General features: G+C 43.7%; 1 protein-coding gene and 1 pseudogene across 5 annotated transcripts in view; both read right to left on the bottom strand.

Annotated features, from left to right (window-relative positions):
- specc1la (sperm antigen with calponin homology and coiled-coil domains 1-like a) overlaps positions 1 to 23,050 on the bottom strand; it is a 25,694-nt gene continuing 2,644 nt past the window's right edge. Inside the window, exons 2-16 of one of the 4 annotated variants that reach the window (XM_084055783.1) lie at positions 18,579 to 18,747; positions 17,870 to 18,008; positions 16,148 to 17,784; positions 15,494 to 15,701; positions 14,599 to 14,672; positions 14,058 to 14,233; positions 13,504 to 13,685; positions 12,566 to 12,696; positions 12,134 to 12,224; positions 10,853 to 10,942; positions 9,835 to 10,009; positions 9,126 to 9,228; positions 7,063 to 7,179; positions 6,901 to 6,960; positions 1 to 3,831 (exon numbers count right to left, since the gene is read on the bottom strand). In XM_084055783.1, the coding sequence (XP_083911909.1) occupies positions 3,742 to 3,831; positions 6,901 to 6,960; positions 7,063 to 7,179; positions 9,126 to 9,228; positions 9,835 to 10,009; positions 10,853 to 10,942; positions 12,134 to 12,224; positions 12,566 to 12,696; positions 13,504 to 13,685; positions 14,058 to 14,233; positions 14,599 to 14,672; positions 15,494 to 15,701; positions 16,148 to 17,784; positions 17,870 to 18,008; positions 18,579 to 18,710 (3,405 nt within the window). In that variant the 5' untranslated portion in view covers positions 18,711 to 18,747 and the 3' untranslated portion in view covers positions 1 to 3,741. Of the gene's footprint in view, positions 3,832 to 6,900; positions 6,961 to 7,062; positions 7,180 to 9,125; positions 9,229 to 9,834; positions 10,010 to 10,852; positions 10,943 to 12,133; positions 12,225 to 12,565; positions 12,739 to 13,503; positions 13,686 to 14,057; positions 14,234 to 14,589; positions 14,673 to 15,493; positions 15,702 to 16,147; positions 17,785 to 17,869; positions 18,009 to 18,578; positions 18,748 to 23,050 lie in introns of all 4 variants that reach the window. The other 3 variants (XM_084055781.1, XM_084055782.1, XM_084055780.1) reach the window with 3 other exon arrangements.
- The window catches only part of LOC311044099 (bcl-2-related ovarian killer protein homolog A-like), a 14,532-nt pseudogene continuing 10,217 nt past the window's right edge, over positions 18,736 to 23,050 (bottom strand). Inside the window, exon 3 of the transcript in view lies at positions 18,736 to 18,747. The product of the transcript in view is annotated as a bcl-2-related ovarian killer protein homolog A-like (transcript). The remainder of the gene's footprint in view (positions 18,748 to 23,050) is intronic.

Genomic DNA, 23,050 nt, shown 5'->3' on the forward strand with positions numbered 1-23,050 from the left:
TTCTCGATTCAATGTTTATTTATTACTATTGCCAGGAAAATAAAGCAATATAAATACAGACAGCATTTTTACACTTGATTATCATAATGGTGTGCACTTAATAGCTTAATTAGTCCTTTACACGCACGCACGCTCACACACAGCTAATCATCCATCCAATTTCTTTTGTTTCTGCAAAGGACTTCCTTCAGCACTTCATGTGGTGGTGATAATGATTTCATCACAGAAAAACATCCACGCTTAAGACAATCTTTACTGGCAAACCGTGAACAATGGCATGGATTGCAGAAAGTTGTGGATGAACAGAACAGGCCACATGTAACATAAAATATAAGGAATTAGGTTCAAATGAACTCTTAGCGCACTTTCAAGTAAACAAAAACAACAAACTTATTGTAGTGGACCCCCCCTCCAAAAATAAAATGTTTCACATTTTCCCCATGTTGTACAAAGCAGAACATGCACAGGGCATGGGTACATGGCAGCTCAGGACAGGCCCTATGATAAAAACGTGACAGGTCTCTCAGTATGGCGTTATGTCAAGATGGAATGTGCTTCTAGCTTTGCCAACTGTCTGTTCTCTTCACACCACAGCGGCAGGCTGGGATTCAGTGCTCATCAATCCCTCATTATCAATAAACTCTAGAATGTTGTAAGGAATACCAGGGACCACTGGACTGGACATTATATAGCATCAAGGGCAAGAAATACTTGGGCCAGGGTTCATTCAGAACAAGTGAATGCAGCGTTGAAGTATCAATACTTGCAACTATCAACCCATTAACAACCCCCTCTCACCCTTTGCATTTTCACTTGACAAAATTAAATACAAAAACATTGAACAAAAATGTCTTGATCTTCCTGACCAAATGGCACATACACTATAACCAAAAGTCAGTGGACAACCATTCTAATTAGTGCCCTTTGTTCCAGTGAATGGACAGCTAATCAATTGTGTGCCGACAGTTGTGCTTCTAATTTTGTGGCTTAAGTTTAAGGAAGGCCATTTTCTGTTTCATAATTTCAGACCAGCTGTCTAGAAGAATGTCAGTGTAGCTGTATCATTACAATTTCCATTCACTGGAACAAAGAACACTAATTAGAAACACTAATTACAAAGGGTGTCCACTGACCTTTGGTCAAAGTGTGCCTACAATGAGAATCCAGCTGGGCACATAATAAACCGTGAATGTGCTTCTAAATCTAAGCGGGATAGTTTACCCTTTCAGTTTCCATCATGTGATGGTGGCAGCTTTATTTTATGCTTTCGGAATCTGTGGCAGACATTAAAGGGATACGTCAGCAATTTGCATTTCAGCTCGTTAATTTATCTTGTTCCTTTGTAGGAAATGTACACTTCCTATAAGCAGAAGCTTGCTGTGCCAACCTGTGGTTATAATGAGGAAATTCAAAAAAATGGTGACTTGTGGCTTGTGAGGAAACATTAACCGAACATAGAAATTTCAGGTTATTCTTTTGTGAGAACTTAAACAAGTGTTAAGACAGGAAATGTTTGAGGGCAGGAAATGAGTGAGGCAAATAAACAGCTTATGTCAGTGCAGTTATGAAGGGTCATACAATTCGGAGACCTAAAATAAAAAAATATGACCTCACTACGATTGGATAACCATGCAAATAAATACAATGAAATTAGTAAGCAGAGGCACAATGCAGCCATTAATTAGCATTATAGCAATGCCGCAGACTCAATTTACACAATTAAACTTATGAGCTATACTGTAGTGTGCTATCGCTGTACCCCTATTTAATTGAGTGATGGTAAGAATTATGAAAATTTCAAATATAGCATTTTGTTACACAGAAAATTAAATATTTCTATAGCACAGTGAATTCTCCAGTCACTTGTGCATTTCTTACAGTTTACTGTATAGTGTAATATATGTTGTGCAAAATGTAACTACTGTATGGTGTTCTGTGACATCTGATGTTTTTAAGTGAAGCATCACAATGATCTAGATCAGTGTTTATGGTCGGACTACATTTCTCCTTTACATCCTGTGCTGAAAAAAGGAAATACCTGATCTAGTGAAAGAAAAATCCCAGATGCAAGCACAATGTGGTCCATACTCTTAACCTAGGCATCTTATACAAAACTCAGCCAACTCAATCACATATTGGCTATGATAAATGACTGACACCTGTTTCTATGTGCCCTGTGAATGCAAATCTTTTACATTAAGTGCAAGTTGGTAAATGCCGGCCTACACAAATGCAAACGCTCCATGTAGTAGCTGCAAGCTTAGAGTTCATAACCATTACAGTACTAACACAACAAACAAATGTACAGTACTGTCACCTCATACTAGTGTGCTTAGAAAATCAGCAAAACTTTAAATAACGTGTTGGTGCTATTTAACATAACATTAACAAGATCCACTTCTGTCAGACACCCAGTCATGGCCAGAGGCAGAAGGAGTGACCGTGGCGTGTGGACAGTCAACCAGAGTCTGTTCCTGATGACGGAGTCAGAATTACACCCAATAGAAGGCTCTAAAACATATTTGGCAACTCCAGAAATTCTTCAGTCTTACACAAACTGTAGTGAAAAGACACTGTTTTCTCAGCAGATTTGGCCCATAGAAAGCCCATCCCCCAGTCTCCTGTAACATAATTCACACAGGCACTTTATCCATTAGATCAGAGGCATCTGGATCAAGATAAGGTCAGGAAGACTAGGAGCAAAAAGTGTGTCTGAATTCCATTCCAAAGGAATTCCGTTATTGCCACCGTTGAAGGAGAATTCTGGCAACATTTATAGGTGGTTATGCACAGGCAAAAAAATCTAAATTTGCCAAATGACAATCCAAAACTAAACTTCGAAGTTCCTCTCTTATAACAGACTATACACCCTGAATATTGGGCAATGTTTGGGAGATCAATATTGGGAAGGATGAACAGGTAAGGAAAACAATGTGTAGAAGGCACTGCGTCTTCAACGCTACTTTCTCTATGTTGATCCTGAAGGTATAGATGATCTGCAGAGGTTGCTTGCAGGTGATATCATATCGGGTTCTCCAGACAGTGGCTTTAGTGTCACTTCATGTGGGTTATTTAGCATAGATCTAAGCTTGGAGTATGCTTCAGCAACAAAGTGTCGTGCGATCGCGTCTCTTCACAAAAATAAAAGTATTTTCAACTGCAACATTAAAAACAAGGAGAAAAAAACAGGCATTTTTGTCAAGCAACACTTTGACACCAGAGCATAAACCAGGCTTTACAGCTACCACACAGGGCCCTTGAAGAGAACTACATACAGTACACCCTCTACTGCACTAGAGGGATGGAGTAGCTTTGTGTGTCCAGTGAAGAACTGGCCTGATTAGGGTAACTAGAGATACACTCCAAGCCTGAGTTATACTTTGTTGCGCATCGCGTCACGCTCAGAAAGTAGCTGATCTACAAGCTCACAACACATACTGTAGCACTACGACGCGTTGTGAACTTGTAAATCTGCAATTTTGGTGCGCAACACTGGCGTGCAACCAGGTATAACTCAGGCTTGAGATAAGTAGCCTCCTCCCCTTCTCCCTCAGAGCTGAACGCGCCGGACATGAGATGTATTCTGGGTGGTGTTGTGGGGTTTGGAGTGTGACTCTGCGAGGTGAGGTATAACAGTTGAATGTGGAGGATTTAGTGTTTGGTTTGGATGGGCAAGAAAGCTCAGAGGGGCAAGCTTGACTGAAGATTGTACTGAAGGAGTGGAGCAGTGACAGCTTAATGTCAGGTCTCAAAGTACTTGTAGATGGCTGTGACGTAGGTCATGACACTCTGCCAATCTGGCCTCTCTGTGTGCACCATCTCATTGATGTCCTGCAGGGGAGAATGAGACATGGTGCATTCATTAATTAATATAGAAATAATGTTAAACAAAACACATTTTTTTCTTAAATTAATTTAACAATCTTCACGAGAATGACCATAAAATGCCATATCATTTATTATTGCATTGTTGTACTGTATATCGCGAGTGATAATGTACCATTGATAATTTATAGGTTTAATACACCAGGAAATGAGCAGAGTAAACTCTTGTTAATCACATCTCGCATTAATCACTATTCTGGGCATTCAGCGAAAATTTGCAAATAATCAATGAAAATGATCAGACATTAAAAGGTAGTTCTCCACCGCACCGACGTCGTCGGCGGTAAGCGTTGGAAAGCTTCTGTGGCCGAAAATATGTTGTCGAATGGGCGGTGTGTACGCTGTCGTGTCGGGTCGTAAGTTGTAGGGAAGCGTCGAAAGCCGACCAAACATGCTCGGTCGGCTACCGGCAGCTACTGCCTGTCGGTAGCACTGGGGTGGTGGAGAGGGGTAAAGGCTATGTAGAGAAGTAGATCTCTCGTCTACTTCTGGTGCAGGAGGAAGCCTAGACTAGAAAAAGTGCTCCGAGGAGCATAGGTCTCCACCAGGTCAGGTATGTTATTGTGGCCTCCTGGTGGCGCTATAATAGGCCCATGTGAAAAACACACACACACACACACACACACACACATCTCTCGTCTACTTCTGGTGCAGGAGGAAGCCTAGACTAGAAAAAGTGCTCCGAGGAGCATAGGTCTCCACCAGGTCAGGTATGTTATTGTGGCCTCCTGGTGGCGCTATAATAGGCCCATGTGAAAAAAACACACACACACACACACACACACACACACACACCCGTAGCGTATTGTCACGTAGGCTTGTAGCCTACATGTGAAAAACAGAGAGAGAGAGAATTTCACGGCAATCGGACACTGCATTCATGATTTCAGGCATTTTGTACCAAAGAATAGTTTTACAAAATTCCACCTGCTATATCAGGCCAATGTTTCTTCCTTGGCCTAGTGGGAATATGCATGCACACGGTGTTGATTTGAGACATTTTGTTAAAAACGGACCAATCCTGCAAACTTTGGAAGCCAATATTGGCCAATCAGGATGGAATATGAAAGATCGGACAGATCCATCTTGATCACATGACTATAGAGATACTGTGTACCGATTTGCGTGATTTTTGGACAGAATCTAAAGGAGTAATATTAAAAAAGTGTTTTATAAAAGTTGGCCTCCTGGTGGTACTATAAAATGCAGGGCAGTGGTTCTGCTCTGGCATCCAGGGAATGTGTGTGCAACGGTGCCGGAGATTAGCTGCTCGCAGACGAACAGACACACACACACACGGACGGACGGAGTGCAAAAAGTAGTCTCGGCCACGCCTTCGGCCTGGTGGAGACAATGGCCCTCATTTATCAACGCGGTGCAGCCCGAATAATGAGTGTACGGCGAGATCACCGCACCTTTCGGCATTTATCAATATATCCTGACGTGGGCTTCATCCTACTTTACGCTGAGATCTCACGTCTGGTCGAGACCAGTTGTTGACGTTGGCTGCGCCCGTTTATTCCATTCTAGACCTGCGGAGCAGCATTGTCTGACGGTCTGACAGGCATCTGGACACATATATCCACTCCAAAATGTATATCTACACTAATAAATAATCCCTGTGAAAATATAACATTTTATAAAGTAATTTAAACAAACTGCTTTAAAAGTCATTCAGATAAGATTGTAGATCTGTCTGTATTGAAAATAGCAGATCTACAAGCTCACAAGCCAGCGACGCGTTGTGAGCTTGTAGATCTGCTATTTTCAAAATATACGGGCGATTTCTGCGAGAGCACTCTTCTGCGCGAGCACCGGTCTAACAGGCGGCGCTGCTGTTATATTTTCATGGCCACCGGGAGATCAGCCTTCATTCATTAATGTTCTCTCCAGGCTATCTCTCATTAATGCGGAGCGGGACGGGACTCGCCAGTCTGACTGGAATAGCCTACATGACGGCTTTATTTTAGTAAACTCGAACTGCTCGGTATGGGTTAAATACATTAATATACAAAAGTATTCCATTCATGCCGATTTGATTGGTATCATAATATGTCATTCATGTAGGCTACAAGCCTACGTGACAATACGCTACGGGGGTGTGTGTGTGTGTGTGTGTGTGTGTGTGTGTGTGTGTGTGTGTGTGTGTGTGTGTGTGTGTGTGTGTGTGTGTGTGTGTGTGTGTGTGTGTGTGTGTGTGTGTGTGAGTGAGTGAGTGAGTGAGAGAGAGAGAGAGAGAGATGTGCGACGAGCGAGGGAAACTCTTTCTTATTGGCTTTTCATGATGTCTTCTTTGGTCGTATTCTGGTTCTTCAATCTTCATGTCGTAAAATCGGGGCGTTTTGAGAATATTTAAGGGCGTGTTATTTAAATGACGCTCGGTTTCAGCCGTGACATTTATCAATGCTGGGACCAAGTGTACGCTCGGATCAGCTGTGTAGGATGCGTTGATAAATGTGACTTCGACGTTGGTGTACGGCCGAATATATGGAAAAATATACGCCGGTTTATACGCTGCGTTGATAAATGAGGGCCACTAACCCAGAGACATTGCCCGTCGCACATTTGAACTAAATACCATATTCTCAACTCTCAATTCCTATACCGATCAACTCCAAAGCAAAGCATGCTAAGACTAGCGCAAAAAATGCTCTGTGTGTATGTTTTGGTCCAAGCTGTCTGAGGACTGCAGGCTCCTGCAGACTACTGCCACCCCCTGGTGTGGATAGTTATTTCTGACGCATGCGCACAACAAGGTGCCATCGGCTGACCGTTTGCAATAGTTTGTGCGGTGTGCCGACCAGAACTTTTGGACACCTGAAAAGCCGACATCGGACCCGACTGCCAGTCTGTAGTAGTCTGAAGTAGTCTGTTTGGTGGAGAGCTACCGTAAGTGAAAATAGCAGATCTACAAGCTCACAAGGCGTTGTGTTGTGAGCTTGTAGTTCGGCTATTTTCAAGATTTGACATACAACGAAGAACTGTATATAGGGTAACACTGGTTCAGTGGCTTACCAAAGTAGACTTGATCCCCACACTTTCTGCAGCTTGGAATGCTAAGGTAAAGTTTCGCCTCTGAGGAACAAAAAGAGAAAAACCCCAAGTCACACATTAATAATGGTCTCTTTGGCATAACCAATAAAAGAGTCTTAATTGTCCATGGGTCATTGTCCTTGCCTTCTCTTGGCTGGTGAGCTCCTGGTAAGGGATATGTGCAGGCAGGTATGTGTGAAGAACAGCGCAGAATGCCAGACCATCGTTCCAGCTGCTGCTGAAGTTAGTGATATCAATATTCTGAAACGGAGAGGAACACAATATCTTTTCAAGAGCAAATGTCTCTGTATCCGTTTTCAATTACAGAACAGAAAACAAAAAATGCAAGCAAGTGCATACACACGACATACTGTATTTTTCAGCCAAAGATCCAACCGTACAAAGTCAAGTACATGGAGTGTCCCTGAAAACACACTTCACCACAAACAGACATTTTTAACAGGAGTTCACGTCTTACACATGAACATTTTTGAGTGAACTTAATCCAAGGAACAGCATATTTTCTTTCATTAACATTGCTTCCAGCAACATTCTGGAGATAATAAATTGAGCTACCACAAATGGGACACAAGTTGGTATGGATGTTGGTATGGATGGTATGAATCAGTGATGTCCAATGGAGCATGATTTACAGGATATGGATTTTCAAAACATCTTACTGTAGGTGAAAGGTCTCTAAAGCTCATAGTGCTTACGGTCTGTTGCTGGGCAACAAACGCAACCAGAGATAAAGACGGTTTTACTTCGAAAATACATTTTGTTTTAGAGCAACGCTGTATTCTTAGGTGCTTGGAAATGATCATGTCTCTTCTGTATCAATATAATGTAACTTTGTTATATCATTTTTAAGAGAAAGCTTCAATTCAGGGCAATCCAGTGAGGTCAGCATTGCGGACAGGATGTGTTAAATGTTGCACACTTCCTGGAAAGCATCTAGACACATGGGAACTATGGTAACCTTTCCTTCTATGTAATCAAAAGAGGGAAAACATCCCCTTACTAAAGGTAAGTAACTGTAAACATACAGGTTTGTGACATTCATGTCAAACAACACATTACTGGGTCAGCAGCATCATAATGTACAGTATGTTCTTCAAACATGTTTGGAAAAATGGCTTTGGAGTAAATGTCCTAAAATAATCAAGATCAGTCTTCATGACAACATTAACCCATTAAGACCTGAGGCCGGTTCTAAAAATGTCTTCTAAATCCTTTTTCTGAAAAACGTATGTTTCTGTGTCAGTGATTCTCAAACCTTTCCATGTCATGGACCCCCAAAATTGTATGTATTTGCCCGCCGAACCCCATCTCAAAATATTTTGTTCCATGGACCCCCAGAAGCAAAGATTTGAGTAAAAAAAATCAATTTAAAAAAAAATATATATATTAAAAGATTTGCACACACAAAAAAAAAGCAGATCTGCGCGCTATGAGCTTGTATATCTGCTATTTTTTAATAGCCAAAGTATAAAATAATGGTTTAAGTGGTTAATATCTAATATTACACAGATGCTTTCCCTGTTTTAATGGATTAACTGTCTGTGACTTGGATGTGGAACGTGGAACACAGTGCCAAACTACAGCAAATGTAAACAGAACCATCAAAGATAAGAGAACAGTGAGACACAAAACCCCTGGAAAACGTTGTTAATATTCAACAGAAAGCCTTCTCTCGTGACATTGTTATTCATGATTTCAGAGACCAGAGAACCGTTTGTGATTCAGAGAGCAATTTGGGCATTTAGCAGACACTCTTATCCAGAGAGACTTACAAAGTGCAAGGACAGAGTCACCAGCGTGAACCCTAGTTGACCAACAACAGGGTAAGCGGGCGAGTAATTGAGTGCTAAGAAAACAAGTATGTGCTACAATGTAGCTCATACTTTAGCAGGGCCAACATCTGGAGGCTTGAGGAATGAACCTCGGTGTCTTCCAGTTGGAGCGTGGTCAACACATACCAGGCAATCCTGCCATTAGAAATGAAAGCCTTGAAACACTTCCAACCTGGCGTTCCTATTTTGGCCATCTCATTATAGGCAAATCTTTACCAAAATAATTTAAAAAGAAGTTCAAAATCTGTCAAAAAAAGACGTCAGAGTGAGCTTGGTATTTTTATAATGTGGTGAATTCTAAATCTAAATGTGTGCGTGGCTGCGTGCGTGTTCATGTTGAGCAGAGAGGCCTACCTGATAACCTTCAGTCTTCTTCTGACACCACTTAAGCAGGGCATTTCTCTTGGAACCTCCATACTCCCTGGCTAGAGCTGCCAGAGGGTCCTTCCTCTCCTCTCTTCTCGCACACACACGCGCACGCACACACACACACACACACACACACACACACACACACACACACACACACACACACACACACACACACACACACACACACACACACACACACACACACACACACACACACACACACACACACACACACACACACACACACACAGTTAGTTATCAGGCTGAGCCTGGGCCAATAATGAAGCTACATGGAACAGATTTTTTTTAATTTTATGCTCTTTTTTTACCCAGTAAGACCTGACCCCAAAAGCAAAGTTTTGAGTAAAAGGAAAAAATGATTTAAAATATATTTTTAAAGATTTGCACAAATGCTCATGTTTTTTCAAAAATGGCAGATCTACAAGCTCATAGCACGGCACTCGGTGCTGCACTATGAGCTTGTATATCTGCTATTTTTGAAAAATCAAAGAAAGCTAAAATGACACAGATACTTTCCCGGTCTTAATGGGTTCATAAAAATTCAAGGTAAACCCAAAAAGCATAATTTGCATATGCAATATCCAGAGGAACATGCAATGGTATTGTAAAATACCAGGCATTCCAACCATAAGCCACTGCTGTTGTTAAATAGTGTCAGTCAGTCTGGTACCTGAGGCGGCTGCGTGTTGTGGGGGTGACGGAGGCAGTGGGGGAGGAGGAGGCCATAGATGGGAGAGAGGACAGCTGGGAGGAGGCAGAGCCCATGGCCATTAAAGAGGAGGAGGAGGAGGCCCCCTCGGATGCTGACATGTCCCTCTTTATCTCCTCGCTGCTCCTGCGAGACACTGGTCAGGGCACAAGTACATCATGAGCTGTGATTACTCCTATCAGAACACATTATGATCGGTCATTGCTCCTATCACAGCACGAACTGAACAGGCCAAAGAAAAGAATTACATCCCTGATGAAGTACAATGAATCACAAAGATTAATATGCTTCACTAGAAGTATAAACAGCTCAAACTGACGTGGGACCAGTGATGTACTCCAGGGCTAGCGTAGTTCCCATGCTTGGTAAACTTACACTAAAAGCGTTGTCGTCAGTGAAACCAGATCGTATTGCCGTTGTCGTCATTTAGATCAGGCAGGAGCCAAGTAGTACATTAAGGGGAATTTTGTTTTGTTTTTTAAACCTGGGCCTTATTTTTAGATCAAATGGACCACAAATGAAGGGTGGGTGTAAATATGATTGTTAATTGGTCATATATTGGGAATATAAGGCTGTATTTGGCAAACAAAAAAAGAAACCTGGCCAGTAATTCAAGTAATCAGCTTGACACGTCACACCGGCGTTTTTCAACTGGAGCCCAACAGTGTGCAAGCTATTTTTCTTTCTTATGTAAGATCCAAGGGAGTACCCCATAAAATCACACACACACACACACACACACACACACACACACACACACACACACACACACACACACACACACACACACACACACACACACACACACACACACACACACACACACACACACACACACACACACACACACACACAATATAAAACACTTTAAAGTGTTAGGGGTCTCTGGTCCAGTATGTATCTAACTAGTGGTCCATAAGATAAATGATTTGGACTGGTCTATATAGCTTATGAATTTAGAATTTCCATTGTGGCTGACCTGAAATTGCCTTGGCAGAGTCCATACTGGTGACCCTCTGGATTGCAGAGGAAGGACGGCTGACCGAGGTTCCCCTGAGAAGGTGCTCAGCTGTGGACACGAAAGGATATTTATGTCACATACTGTACGTTTCTATGTTACGAGTGTGTCTGTGAGACTATCCATCAGAAACTGGACATTAACCGGGGGGTGGGGGGCAGGAAAAGGCACATTCCAGTGCCTCCACCCCGGGGAATAACAAGGAATGAGGCAGACCCTCCGCACAAGAAAACAATAAATCTGAGAAAAATAAACGAAACACTGGAGACTACGGCCAGCTAAGCACGTTCGCATCAGGCACTTGAACTCATTAATGGTGAGAACGAACGCAGGGAGATTCTACATGGAGGTTCAATATTTGCTTACGCACCCCTCCACCCACCCCCACTCATCCCATCTAGCATTTTAATAAAGTGACACGCCTTAATGAGGTCAACACTCAGTGACTCGCCGATTCCACAAGTCCTTTGGGGAAACACCCCACCCCTACGCTATGTCTCCAAGTGAGTGGGCCCGTCCACTCCCCTTGTTCTTTCTTATTTATGGAGACAGAGGGAGAGCAGGAGAACAAGGAAGATATACTCTCTTATTTGAATTTGATTCCAGCCAAGCGTTGCGCGGGTGTACGAGCGGCTCTGGAGGCTGAGGTCTTAACCAGTACGCCGCCCCCATGCTGCTGTGAGGTTAGACAGAGCTTATCAACAACAACAATAAAACGCATCAAAAGAGCCCATTAGATAGAGGTTAAGACTCTCTGGGGAAACACGTAACTTCCCAGCTGTTGGGACTCATTCAGCAAAAATACAAAAGGGAGGATGGACGGCCAACAACCTCAAATACTTTAATGTCCCACACTTTGGACACATAAACGTATTTATTTATATACGTATAAAAAAGAAGAAAGAGGAGAAGCATCAGGAGGCTGTCCAGTTTGAAATTAAACAAATGCCTTTCACGGTGTGCCAAGACACACTGGTGTGTCGTGAGACAAGTCCAGGTGTGCACATTATTATTGCAATATATACAACTATACAAATAGTTATGATTTTCGTTATTCTTATGAGCATTTATTTACTTTATCAGTACTTTGGAAGGAGGAAAATACGATACCCCAAAAATACATTTTAGACGTGTTCAACTTGATGTCACTGTTTTGAGCATGTCATAGTCAAAGATTTAAAGGTTTTACATTTTAATTGACTTTTTTTCAGGTTTCAGGTATTATTTTGATTTGTGTCTTACCTGGCATGGTTATGTCTGTGTAGCTCGGCCTCTTGTCACTCAGAGAGGAGAGAGGCTTGGCTGCTGACATGGATCCACTTATGGAGTGTCTCTGAAATAGGAAAAAAAAAATAAAGTCTTTAACTTCTCAAAATCTGTCTATGGAAATTATGACCAGAGAAGAATACAAAACGGATAAAAGAAAAAGTGGAAATACTATGGTGAAACTAATATGCGCAGTATTTGTATAATTACATAATGTCCTGCCGTTTGATGGATGCTTTATGGATGCAACAGTTCATATCAAGCCAGCGGTTAACCCCTAACCCCTGTATAAATATATTTGTACTGTGTATCTATGTGTAGTAAGGTACATCTACATTGTGCGTTTGTGTGTACAGTCCAAAACGATAACGATTCAAAACATTCATAAATAAGAGCCCTATTCCGTACCTGTATGGGTGAAACGGCAGCTGCCGGTGGGGTCTTCAGAGGACTGGGGCTGAGGGGGGTACGTGGTAGTGTGGCTGCTGGGACTGTTGTTGGCACTACTACTGGGACAGCAGTGCCGTTGGTGCCTGGGCCTGTGGCGGCGCAACAGTGGAGCAGTCCGTCATCATGCAACACTACATATTCGGGGCAGCAACAATTAGCATTGTGACTAGGGCTGTCACGATTACAAATGAATTGTCACATAAATAATTGCGATTAACGATTTCATTGTGTGTTTGGCATTGAACATTGGAACATATGAAAAAAAAATGAAGTTTGACTTTTAGGCTTCGTAATCAAAGGTTTACACAGGGCAGATATGACAAATAATAACTTAAATATACAAATAAATTACTGACACATTTAATAATTTTATTCTTTCAAAAGATAAAAAAATCACACCCTGTGTGAAGGTAGCGGCGCCTTTGATACATTTTGTCATCGATATGTGTTTATAATGTGTTTATAGCCATGTGTCACGTGAAGCTTGACCAATCACTTTGTTGACGGGTCTGACCAATCAGAACGTTGACGGGTCTGACCAATCAGAACGTTGACGGTGAACACGGACAAAGTCAGGTATAGAGCAGGATCCGCTCTATACCTAAAGGTATAGAGCGGCTAGCGCCGCTAAAAATAGCAGAAATAGCAGATCTACAAGCTTGCAACACGTCACTTTTCTGCTATTTTTGGGAAATGCTTGAAAATATATGGACAACATGGAAACGATTATTTCAAATAATTGCGATTAGGTGATTCATTGTGTCTAATTGTGACTATGCTCTTCATATCATTTGACTAGAGATTTCATATGTGAAGGGACTTGTGAGATGGATAATTAATAACAGCAATTAATAAAAATAAAAATAAATTAAAGTGAGAAAAGTGGGTCATCTTACATTCACACTGTGGCGGATCCTTCGAGGCACTGTCAAAGCTCTTGATGAGTGTTTTGACTGTAGGAGAGGGCTCAGAAGACGTGGATGACCGTCTGCTAAGCCCCATGCCTTGTCTAAGGGCCGCCAGGTCCCTCTCCACAGCATTCATGTAGTTATACACCCTGCCCCTCTCCTCTTCTTGCCTGGTGGGGAACACAAAACATTCAGATGTTTTTTTATTATATATGACGTCAGCAGACATCATCCCCAAAGCTGCCAACTACGGCAAATTAAGCAGGGTAACTCACTTTTGCCTACCAGGCGTGATGTTTTATGTAAAGTTGATATCACTGCTTTTGACTTTACCCACTGATTTGAATCTTATAAGAAAGGACCTCCAAGGAATCACTGGAAACATAGTAGCTGGTAGATTGTAAACACAATCAGTACTAAAACAAATACACTAGGCTGGCTGTGTATTTCCCACCCTGTACGTAAGCAAGTCCATGTCTCTTGATATTTTTCTGGAAACAAACAAGACAGTTGAGGCTGACCTCTCTCTGTGCGTATCTTACTTGCGGTTCTTGACCTCGTCCAGTTCCTTGCTTAGCTTCTCGTTCTTCTCCTGTGCTTCCTGCAGCCGGCGCCGTAGGTCTCCAATCTCTTCCTGGGCTTCGGATTTGATGTCATTAGCGATGACCACAGCTGTTTGCAGATCAGCCTGGAACTGACGCCACTCTAAAGACTCCTCCTGCACGCACACACGCACATTTTTGTTTTTACATACAATCTTTTATTCATTATTGTTGTTGTTTTAAATTTGCTAGTGGTCTGACAGGATATTGAAAAGGCTTTTCGTCTAAAAGGACGATTACATACATTGTAACCATTTCATCCTATTTAGGCCTGTTAGACGTTTCCTTGCTCTGGTAGCATGCTTTTGCTTAATGAAATTGAGAGGAAACACCGTGATTGCTGCATTTGGCAAGGATCTTGAGCCCAGTCATCATCTACTGGCCTGGTGTCCTTCTCGGCCCACCTATAGAATAAAGTACCTACCTATCTACCTACCTATAGCACCCTGTGGCATGACACCGCTCCACTTACATTACGTACCCTGAGTCTTCGGTGGAGGATCTTGATCTCTCTCTCCATGTCGTGTTTCTGGTCTTGCAACTTTTTCACAGAGTCTGGTAGAGGAAGCAGATACATGTTGGAGTTCATGTGAACGGGCCACAGGATAGATTCTCACACAAATTCAGGAAGAGTTGCAGCAGGATTGTAATTTCCAATAACTTGCAAAAATGTGTCTTGTTGATCTTTGTATACTCAAATGTCTGGTTGAATTTAAATGAACTATATAGCACCCATTGGCTAATGAGAGAAATTGATTTGACAGAATTAGATTGGGGGTGTCAATATAGCCTGTAAAATGGAAGCCTCCATTTTTCATCAATTGCCAACTTGGCTTGCCTTGAATTGATCATTAGCAAAGTTTGTATTCATCAAGTTTGTAAAATTGACAAAACGGCCCATAACTGCAGCAGCACAGTTACAAAATGACAGCTTAAATAAATGTTATTACAAACAAAAGCAGCTACAGAAGCTTTTTGTACACAGAAACAAGAGTGTACCGCATGTGTAAGTAAACAAGGGGAGATTTATTTATCAAGTCTAAATAATATGTATATCACGTCATATAAACCTATGTACAACTTATACAAAAAACAAAATATCCATAGTTACATAAAAGCCTGTTTATAGTTTTCAATTCAGGGTTTTCTCACATGCTTTTGGTGGCAGAAGACAAAACTTGAGATATAGGGCTTCATAAACGTATAGAGGACGGGGAACAAACGTTTTCATCCACTGCCCACGATGGCCTTTTTTATTAGGCCTAAAACCAACTGGTTTAAAGAACAGACCCACTAAGCAGCATCTGCTGCCATCGTGATTGATGCCTGAACACACACAGGCAGCATCATTTTGCTGCCGTAAAGGCAACACTCACTTTCTAGGTCTGTGATGATGAGGTTGTCGTGCAGTTTGACGGCTCGGTGCTGCTCCACCTCATCCTCCAGCTCAAAGATGGTCTCCTTCATGTCTGCTATCTCGGTGTCTTTCTCTTGGATGTCCAGACGCTGCTTCTCTAGCACCCGCTCCTGCTCAGCCATCTGCCGCTGCACCTGTTGCTGGAAGTCTCTGTACTCTGCATCCATCTGTGCAGAAGAACACACAGGAAGAATCACTCATCTAAGTGTTAAATGTTAACAAGCTTAACCACTTTCAATCTGGTGTCAGGATAGGATATCATGATATAGAGTAACATGATACATTAAATACCTATATCTAAATTATAACATCAAAAGGATCATTTTGGAATGCAGAAGGGACTATATTGTATTATAACAAGAGATGTCCTAGGAATAAACTGTTATTGTTCTGTACTTGATTATGGAGACATGCACGGTTCCGCTTCCTTTATAAAACCTCAGTGTTTAGGAGAATACTTAACAAACTTCCTTATGCATTTATCCACTGATTTTGACATCTGTAATTGCTTTCTCTGATGTGTCCCTGTATGTTGTTTGACTGATATACTACTTAACTAGTATAAAAAAAAGGATAATAAAATTAATGACACCCGGACACTGGCTGAACTAACCTTACTGAGCGTGTCCTGTAGTCTGGTGACATCGTTGTGGGTGTGCCCCAGCTCTTCTTGCAGCTTGGCGGCCTTGGCCTCTGCCTCCTCCTTGTCGAGGCGCACTCCCTCCAGCAGCTGGCGGATGTCGTTCTTGTTGCCGGCGTTGTGCATGGAGTAGAGCTCGGCCACCTTCTGCCTCTCCTGGTCCAGGTGAGACCTGCAGCGGCTCAGCTCCGCCTGGTCGCTGCTCACGGCGGCTCTGTACTCGTCGAGGGCCGCCTCCATGGCCGCCCGGTCCTGCCTCTCGGAGTCCACGATGCGCTCCATGTGGTGGTTTCTCTCCTTCAGCGCGCCGATCACCTCCTGGGCCTCGGCGTTGTCCTGCTCGGCCATCTTCAGCGTGTTGGAGAGGTGCTGCTGGACTCCTAGGAGCTGCTCCCTCTCGAAGCGGGCGTTGTCGGCCAGGTCCACGTAGCGCGTCTCCAGCTCCATGTAGCGGCCGCTCTTGATGTCCTCCTCCAGCACGTAGGACACGTGGTGCTCGTCCAGCAGGGAGCGGAGGTACTCGATTTGCCTGCCGTACGCCTCCAGCTTGTCGCTCTGCTGGCACAGGGAGTCCATGAGGATGACCTTCTCCTCGCCCAGTCGTTCGTTCTCTCCGTTCAGCTCCTGGGTGATCTGCTGCAGGTCGGCCAGCTCCTGCAGGGTGGCCTGGAGCTCCTCCGCGGTGCTATGCTGGTTCTCCTCCATCTGGTGGATGCGCTCCGTCAGACAGGCCACCGACACCTCGCTGTTGTTGCCGCTGCTGCCCCGCCGCGAGCGCTCCCTGCTGGGCGCGCTCTCCGACTCGGAGGAGGACGAGGCTCCGGAGGGCGCGTCGAGGGCGTCGTCGCTGGACGTGACCGCTTGGTAAACCTCGCTGGATTCGCTGTCCAGGTTGTCCGCCGAGCCGCCGTGTTCCTGGCCGGTCAGCAAGTCCTCTAAAGAACCCGGGGTGGAGCCCTCCACCGAGGAGGTCAGGGTGCCCGTGCCTCCTCCGTCACTTTGCCCACTCCCGGCTGCCAGGTCGGGGCTCAGGGAGGGGTAGTTGAACAGCTTGTCCGATGCGTCCAGCCTCTGCTCCAAGGAGAAACCCAGGGCGTTGAGACGGTCCTTCAGCATGCGGTTCTCGCTCTTCAGCAGGTTGAGCTCCTCCCTGATGGCCTGGTTCTGCTCCTGCAGGAGCAGCAGCGTGGACTCTACGTCCGCGGCCGTGATGGCCGACACCTGCAGCTTCTCCTCCTCCACCTCCTCCGCGCCCTCCTCAGGGGGCGCCTCCTCCCCTCCCAGGCCCAGCTGGGCCCTCATGTCCCTCAGTTCGCTGCGCAGGTGCAAGATCTCCACGTCCTTGCTCTTAGCCAGACCCAGCAGGTCTTTCACCTTGACCTCCAGAGCCACTTTGTCACTAATTTGGCCATCTGACTTGGACTTGCTCATGCGGCCCTCGGACTCAGCCAGGACCTGGCTGCGAGATCGCTTCCCCGGGGCGGCGTCTCCCGACGCGGCCCCAGACACCGACTGCTTCTTACCGACCGAGGTCTTGGATGTCCGCAAACGGTCTCGGTATGAATTTGTCTCCTTGGACGTTGAGGACGTTGTCCGCTTAGTTACCGTACCTAGCAGGGGTCAGGATATAGAATGTTATACACTACAGAACAAAGACAAAAAAAAACACGTTGAGATGTGAATGAATAGAGATACCTGATGTAGTCTTTGGTCTGCTTTCTGTGTTAGTAGTACTGGCCCCGGTGGAGGCTGTCCTCTTGGTCTTAGTGACAGCATTACTAGGGGCAGGGTTCCCTCCAGCCATGGCTGCTAACAGATCGTCATTGCTTTTGACCTGAAAACACCACAAAACCAAATCATTAGAGACAAATGACATGAAGGTGTTAAAAAAAGTGACACGTAAGTATATATATATATATATATATATATATATATATATATATATATGCTAATAACAGTAAGTAATAATAACAGTAAATGACAGTAATGAAGTACATCGTGGTTCTAAACCTGTGGGTCGGGACCCCCAGGGGGTTCCCCACATGATTTTGGGAGGGTCCCCAGATGACAGTAAAGTGACAATTTGTCACTTTGTGACTTTTAAGACTTTTTTAATACTTGAAAAAATACTCGCTAAATTGTCAAATTATATAGAAAAGAGGCCAAAATGATTTAAATAGCCGATCTACAAGCTCACAACGCCTCGCGCCTCGCCTTGTAGGGTTAGGGTCAGGGTTACAATATTTGTCTGTGAAACCGAGTCAAACTAAATTGAATGCCTCAACTCCAACATTCCAAGTGCTTATCAGGGTGGGGGTCCCCAGTTCAAATATGATTATTTTGGGGGGGGGTCACGGCCTGAAAAGGTTGAGAACCACTGAAGTACATTAGGTAAAAATGTTACCTTAGACAGAGGAGCCGAGGTGGTGGTCCTGCCTGACGACTTCCCAGTGCCTGACGTAGCCGAGACCTCTGTCTTTCCTCCCCGCTCTCCACCCGGAGCTTTACTCACCGCTGGCCGCGCTGTCTTCTTCATACTGGGAGCTCTGTGGTCGATGCATTTACAACTGAATCTGCACACAGGGAGGGAGGGCGAGAGGGAGAGGAAAAAGGTAGCAAGTGTCAGTGCACCGGCTGATACCTCCAGTTTTCCATGGAAGAGGAATTCTTTCCACAAGTGTCCATTTCCATAACATTATAAAACACTAAGAGTGAAAGAAGGAAAAAAAAAACTGTAATCGTTGTTTAATGGGGGTCACGTGTTTCACCCTGGACTGACGAGAACCTGACTTGTTGCCATGACAGCAGGGAAAGTGATTTGTGACAAGACTGGAGAGAAAGACTAAGCGCTTTAGCACAAACTTGCATGTCTTGGCATTGTTATTTTGCACTAAGGCCCTGAAGAGGAAAAAAAGTTAGCTGGAGTGGTTTATTGCTCAACTACTAACTTTGAGGCATCTTGTTGTGTTCTTAGTAGAAGCCATTTGTTTTGGTATGGTAGTAAATATAATCGCAAAGCAAACTGTCACCAGTATGCTTGAATCAGACCCCAATGTCAGCCAGAAATAGACACTCAAGAAGTCTTGTAGTAATTCAATTGGAACAAAAAACTTTTCACAAACTGAAAACGTTTAACTCATCGTCTCATCCATAGAAACATTTCAAAGCTAAACTTATGGATTGGGGATGGCCCTCAGTTAGCCACCTAAACATCAGAAAGGCCATGTCAGTCTTACCTGACCTAAGCTGGAGAAGAACAACTGCCAAAAGTGTCTAACCGGAAGTACCGGAAGTACAGGGCCACAGGAAGTTCCAGTAGGCAAGCCCTGTACTTCCAGTTAGACACTTTCGGAAGTAGTTCTACTCCTGGGTTTATCTTCTTGCGAGATGTTGTAGATACAACTGGGAACAAGGTTATGTTTTATCTGACCTACTGTACTACTGTGGGTTTCTTATGCTATTGTTATGAACTTCTTTTAAGTTTCTGAGTCATGTCATTGTTCTCTTTCTGCTAATCTTTGAGGCTCAGCAGTAGTGAAAACTTACACAAGGCATAATGACAGAGGAGTTGGTAGCATACACACTCCCACCTGGAGCAGCACAGTACAACCACAGTCTTGGAATTGCAGCTCACTGACCAGCCCCATTGAAATAGGAGGTGGTTAAATACTTTAACCACTTAAGCCCTTTATGTGCAACGAATAGCAAAACAAACTCACACCACATTGCATCGAAAGGCGTTGTGAGCTTGTAGATCTGCCATTTTTGAACATTTCAAACATTATTATTTTTTTATTAGAAATGTATAGTAGTTTTATAATAGTTTTTGCCTTAATGTCATGCCAGGTTGATAGTGGTTAACCACATTATTAACCCAGGCGTCCCTATTTTGAGGGAAGAATGTGCCTCATTCTCTTCCTCTGTCCAAGCTTTTCTAAGATTTACACACTGAGTGATGACCATATGCTCTCGAGTTCACGTTGTACGTCACACGGCTCATAGTGGAATATTACTGCACATGTTGTACATCCAATTCTAACTGCCTGTGAAAATATTTTCTCTAGCATCTTTCCTCGGGCTCATGAGGAGGAAACAGCACCTAATGTGTTTCAGATGGCAAGGTTCTGCTGTGCACTGCAGCCCCGAGGCTTCTATGGTGAGGAGGGACTTGTTTATTTAGACGCCCCACTGAAATATGCCTACAGTGCTAGTCTTTCAATGCAGTAATAGCCAAAATGAAGCATGTTAAAAATGTGCAACAGCAGCATTGCAATTGCTGACAACATGATGTATATAGTATTACCTAAATTAGCTCGAAGGTGTTCTAAAATAGAGTAAACCCACAGAAACTTTAATGAAAAATGTATAAATGGCCTGAATAAGAAAATGTGTGACCAGCTCAGTGGCCTTGGGGTTAGAGTGTCCGCCCTGAGGTTGGGAGGTCAGGGTGTCATGTCCAGGCCAGGGGTGAACTTGTACAGTACATCATGGCTAGGCCGGGGGATGTACTTGTACATGATGCCACCTCACGCTAAAGAAACAGGAGATACATAGGCCCATGCCCTATGGGGCCACATAGCTCGGAAAGGCTTACTGAATAAAAATGTCCTTCTTTGTTCTATCCACCAAAATTAAAGTAGGCTATTTGGTATTAGACTATAATGGCTAGTCTGGCGTACTGTAGCAAGACAATCAGAGATCTCCGCCAAGCGAAACATCTGGGGAAGGATCTATAGTAAATATAGGGTTCTGCAATGCAAAAACCTTAGGGCGGTCCTTCATATTGGGACGTTATCAGGATAGGTTTTCAAAGTAGTGGGTGTAGGTTTGTTAGCGGCTGTTCCCAGCATTGTTCTAGCCCCTGTATTGAGGTTCAAAGCGCAATCAAATCAGTCAGCTCTATTATATATGGGCACAAAAGGGGGCATGCCCATGTATGGGCATATACAGATGACTTAAGGGATCTCCATATATGGGCATAAAAGGGACACAGACTGACAGAATCAGAGAGATACAGAGATCTCCATATATGGGCATAAAAGGGACATGGACTGACAGATACAAAGATCTCCATATATGGGCATGTATGGTCAGTTAGATCGGCGGTGCGACGTAGGTGTGTCGGGCCGCACAGCGGCCTGAATCTCTAGTTACTTAATACCCTCACATCATTAGCTTAGTTCATGTCAGTCAATTGCATATTATATAAGAAAGGCCAAAAACAAAATGAAAGACCAGTATGTAAAATGACCTAAATGAAATGCAGTGCTATAGCCTAGGCTATGTACTTTGCTGACTGCATGTCCCTCCATATGTGTTTGAGCATGCATGCACTCACTCCTAAAACATATGTTTAAATTGTGTGGGGCGTGTTGCCAGGTGCTGACATCAACACATGGCCTCAGTCCAGCTTTCAGAACAGCTGAATGTAGGACAAAGCAAAGCAGATCTCTCTAACACAGCACAGTTAGCTAGGGGGCAAGCCTTTTCATTGGCTCTAAATAGGCATGGGAGAGTCTAGGGACCAGTAATGTGAACAAGATAGAGACCAGCTTTACAGTCTGTATTCCTCTCCTCAAAAACTTTATATCTATCTATCTATATTGCGTCATTTTGAACCCTAGCATCCCTATTCTGGGGCAAACATTCGAAAATAGCAGAATGACTGACAACGTATCGTGATGCATTGTGAGCTTGTAGATCTGCTATGTTTGGTGAAGAGATTTGGTGTGGAAGGAAAGGAGGAGTGGCCCGCCGCCTACTATAGGCCCCTGGGGGACTCCGGTGGTCAATGAAGTTTACACTGTGTAGGGCTTAAGTGGTTAAAGCCCTTAAAGGGCAACGTTGCAGATTTTTAACATGAACAAACAGGCACAACAGTTCCCAATGTGTTCTGTGTGTTGACAGCTTGCTCTCAAAAGCAAAATCTCCACTAGCCTTCAGGTTTTCATGCGTTTCATATAGGCTGGCTAGATTTTTTTAGACACACAGAACACATTGGGAAGTGTTATGTCTGATTTCCACATCCTCAACATAATAGAACGACAAATTCAGGTTAAAAATCTGCAAAGTTGTCCTTTAAGGGGCTAATGGCAAATCACTGTTTAGGGGTGAAAGTGACGTCACTTTTAAATGTAACTGTAATAAATAAATGTTTTATGTTTAGTAACTCAATACCAGTTAATAAAATCTGAATCCAGTAATCCCTGACACTATCTTTGATCATTGCACCATTGTACGCACTGGGGGAGGGGGTAAAAAACACGCGAACATCAGCTAAACGTGACTAAACTTTGTGTAACCTCAACCCAACCATGGAGGTAATGGTACTGTACTGCACATGCTCTGGAGCAAACGCCACTTGTCCTGCTTCAAATCAAAGCTGCACAGTGTGTGATTTCAATGTTAATGAATGCGGTGGATGTGATCCAATACTGACCACAACGGGAACAAGTGTGCAGAGTGTTCCTCCACTGTCAAGTGAAAGAAAAGGCATAAGCACAAGAAAGAGACAAGGCGAAGAAAAAGCCTAGTTAGGCCTGGGAAGAGACCAGGTGGGGGTTGGGTTAAGGGTCTACTCATAAATGCCCCTTCCTGTAGCTCATTCAGTACTCTTTAACTGCAGGGAGGCACTTCCTTGACATAACATCAGCTTCCCCTGGCATTCCCAATCGCCACAAAAAAAAAAGAGAAAAAAATAACAGCCTAAATGTGTGCAGAGGGACAAGAAGGCACCAGTATGTTTGTGACAGTGTCTACACATTAAGTTGTATTTGCTAAAAGAAGCCGGTGAGCGCCAAAACACGAGCCTGCCCAGGAGCTACGCTACTCAACACATCTTTTATACTGTCTTCACTCACAAACCGCTGTGTTAAA

Source organism: Gymnoscopelus microlampas (genome assembly GCF_963454915.1).
Source record: "Gymnoscopelus microlampas genome assembly, chromosome: 4".
Taxonomy (NCBI): Eukaryota; Metazoa; Chordata; class Actinopteri; order Myctophiformes; family Myctophidae; genus Gymnoscopelus; species Gymnoscopelus microlampas.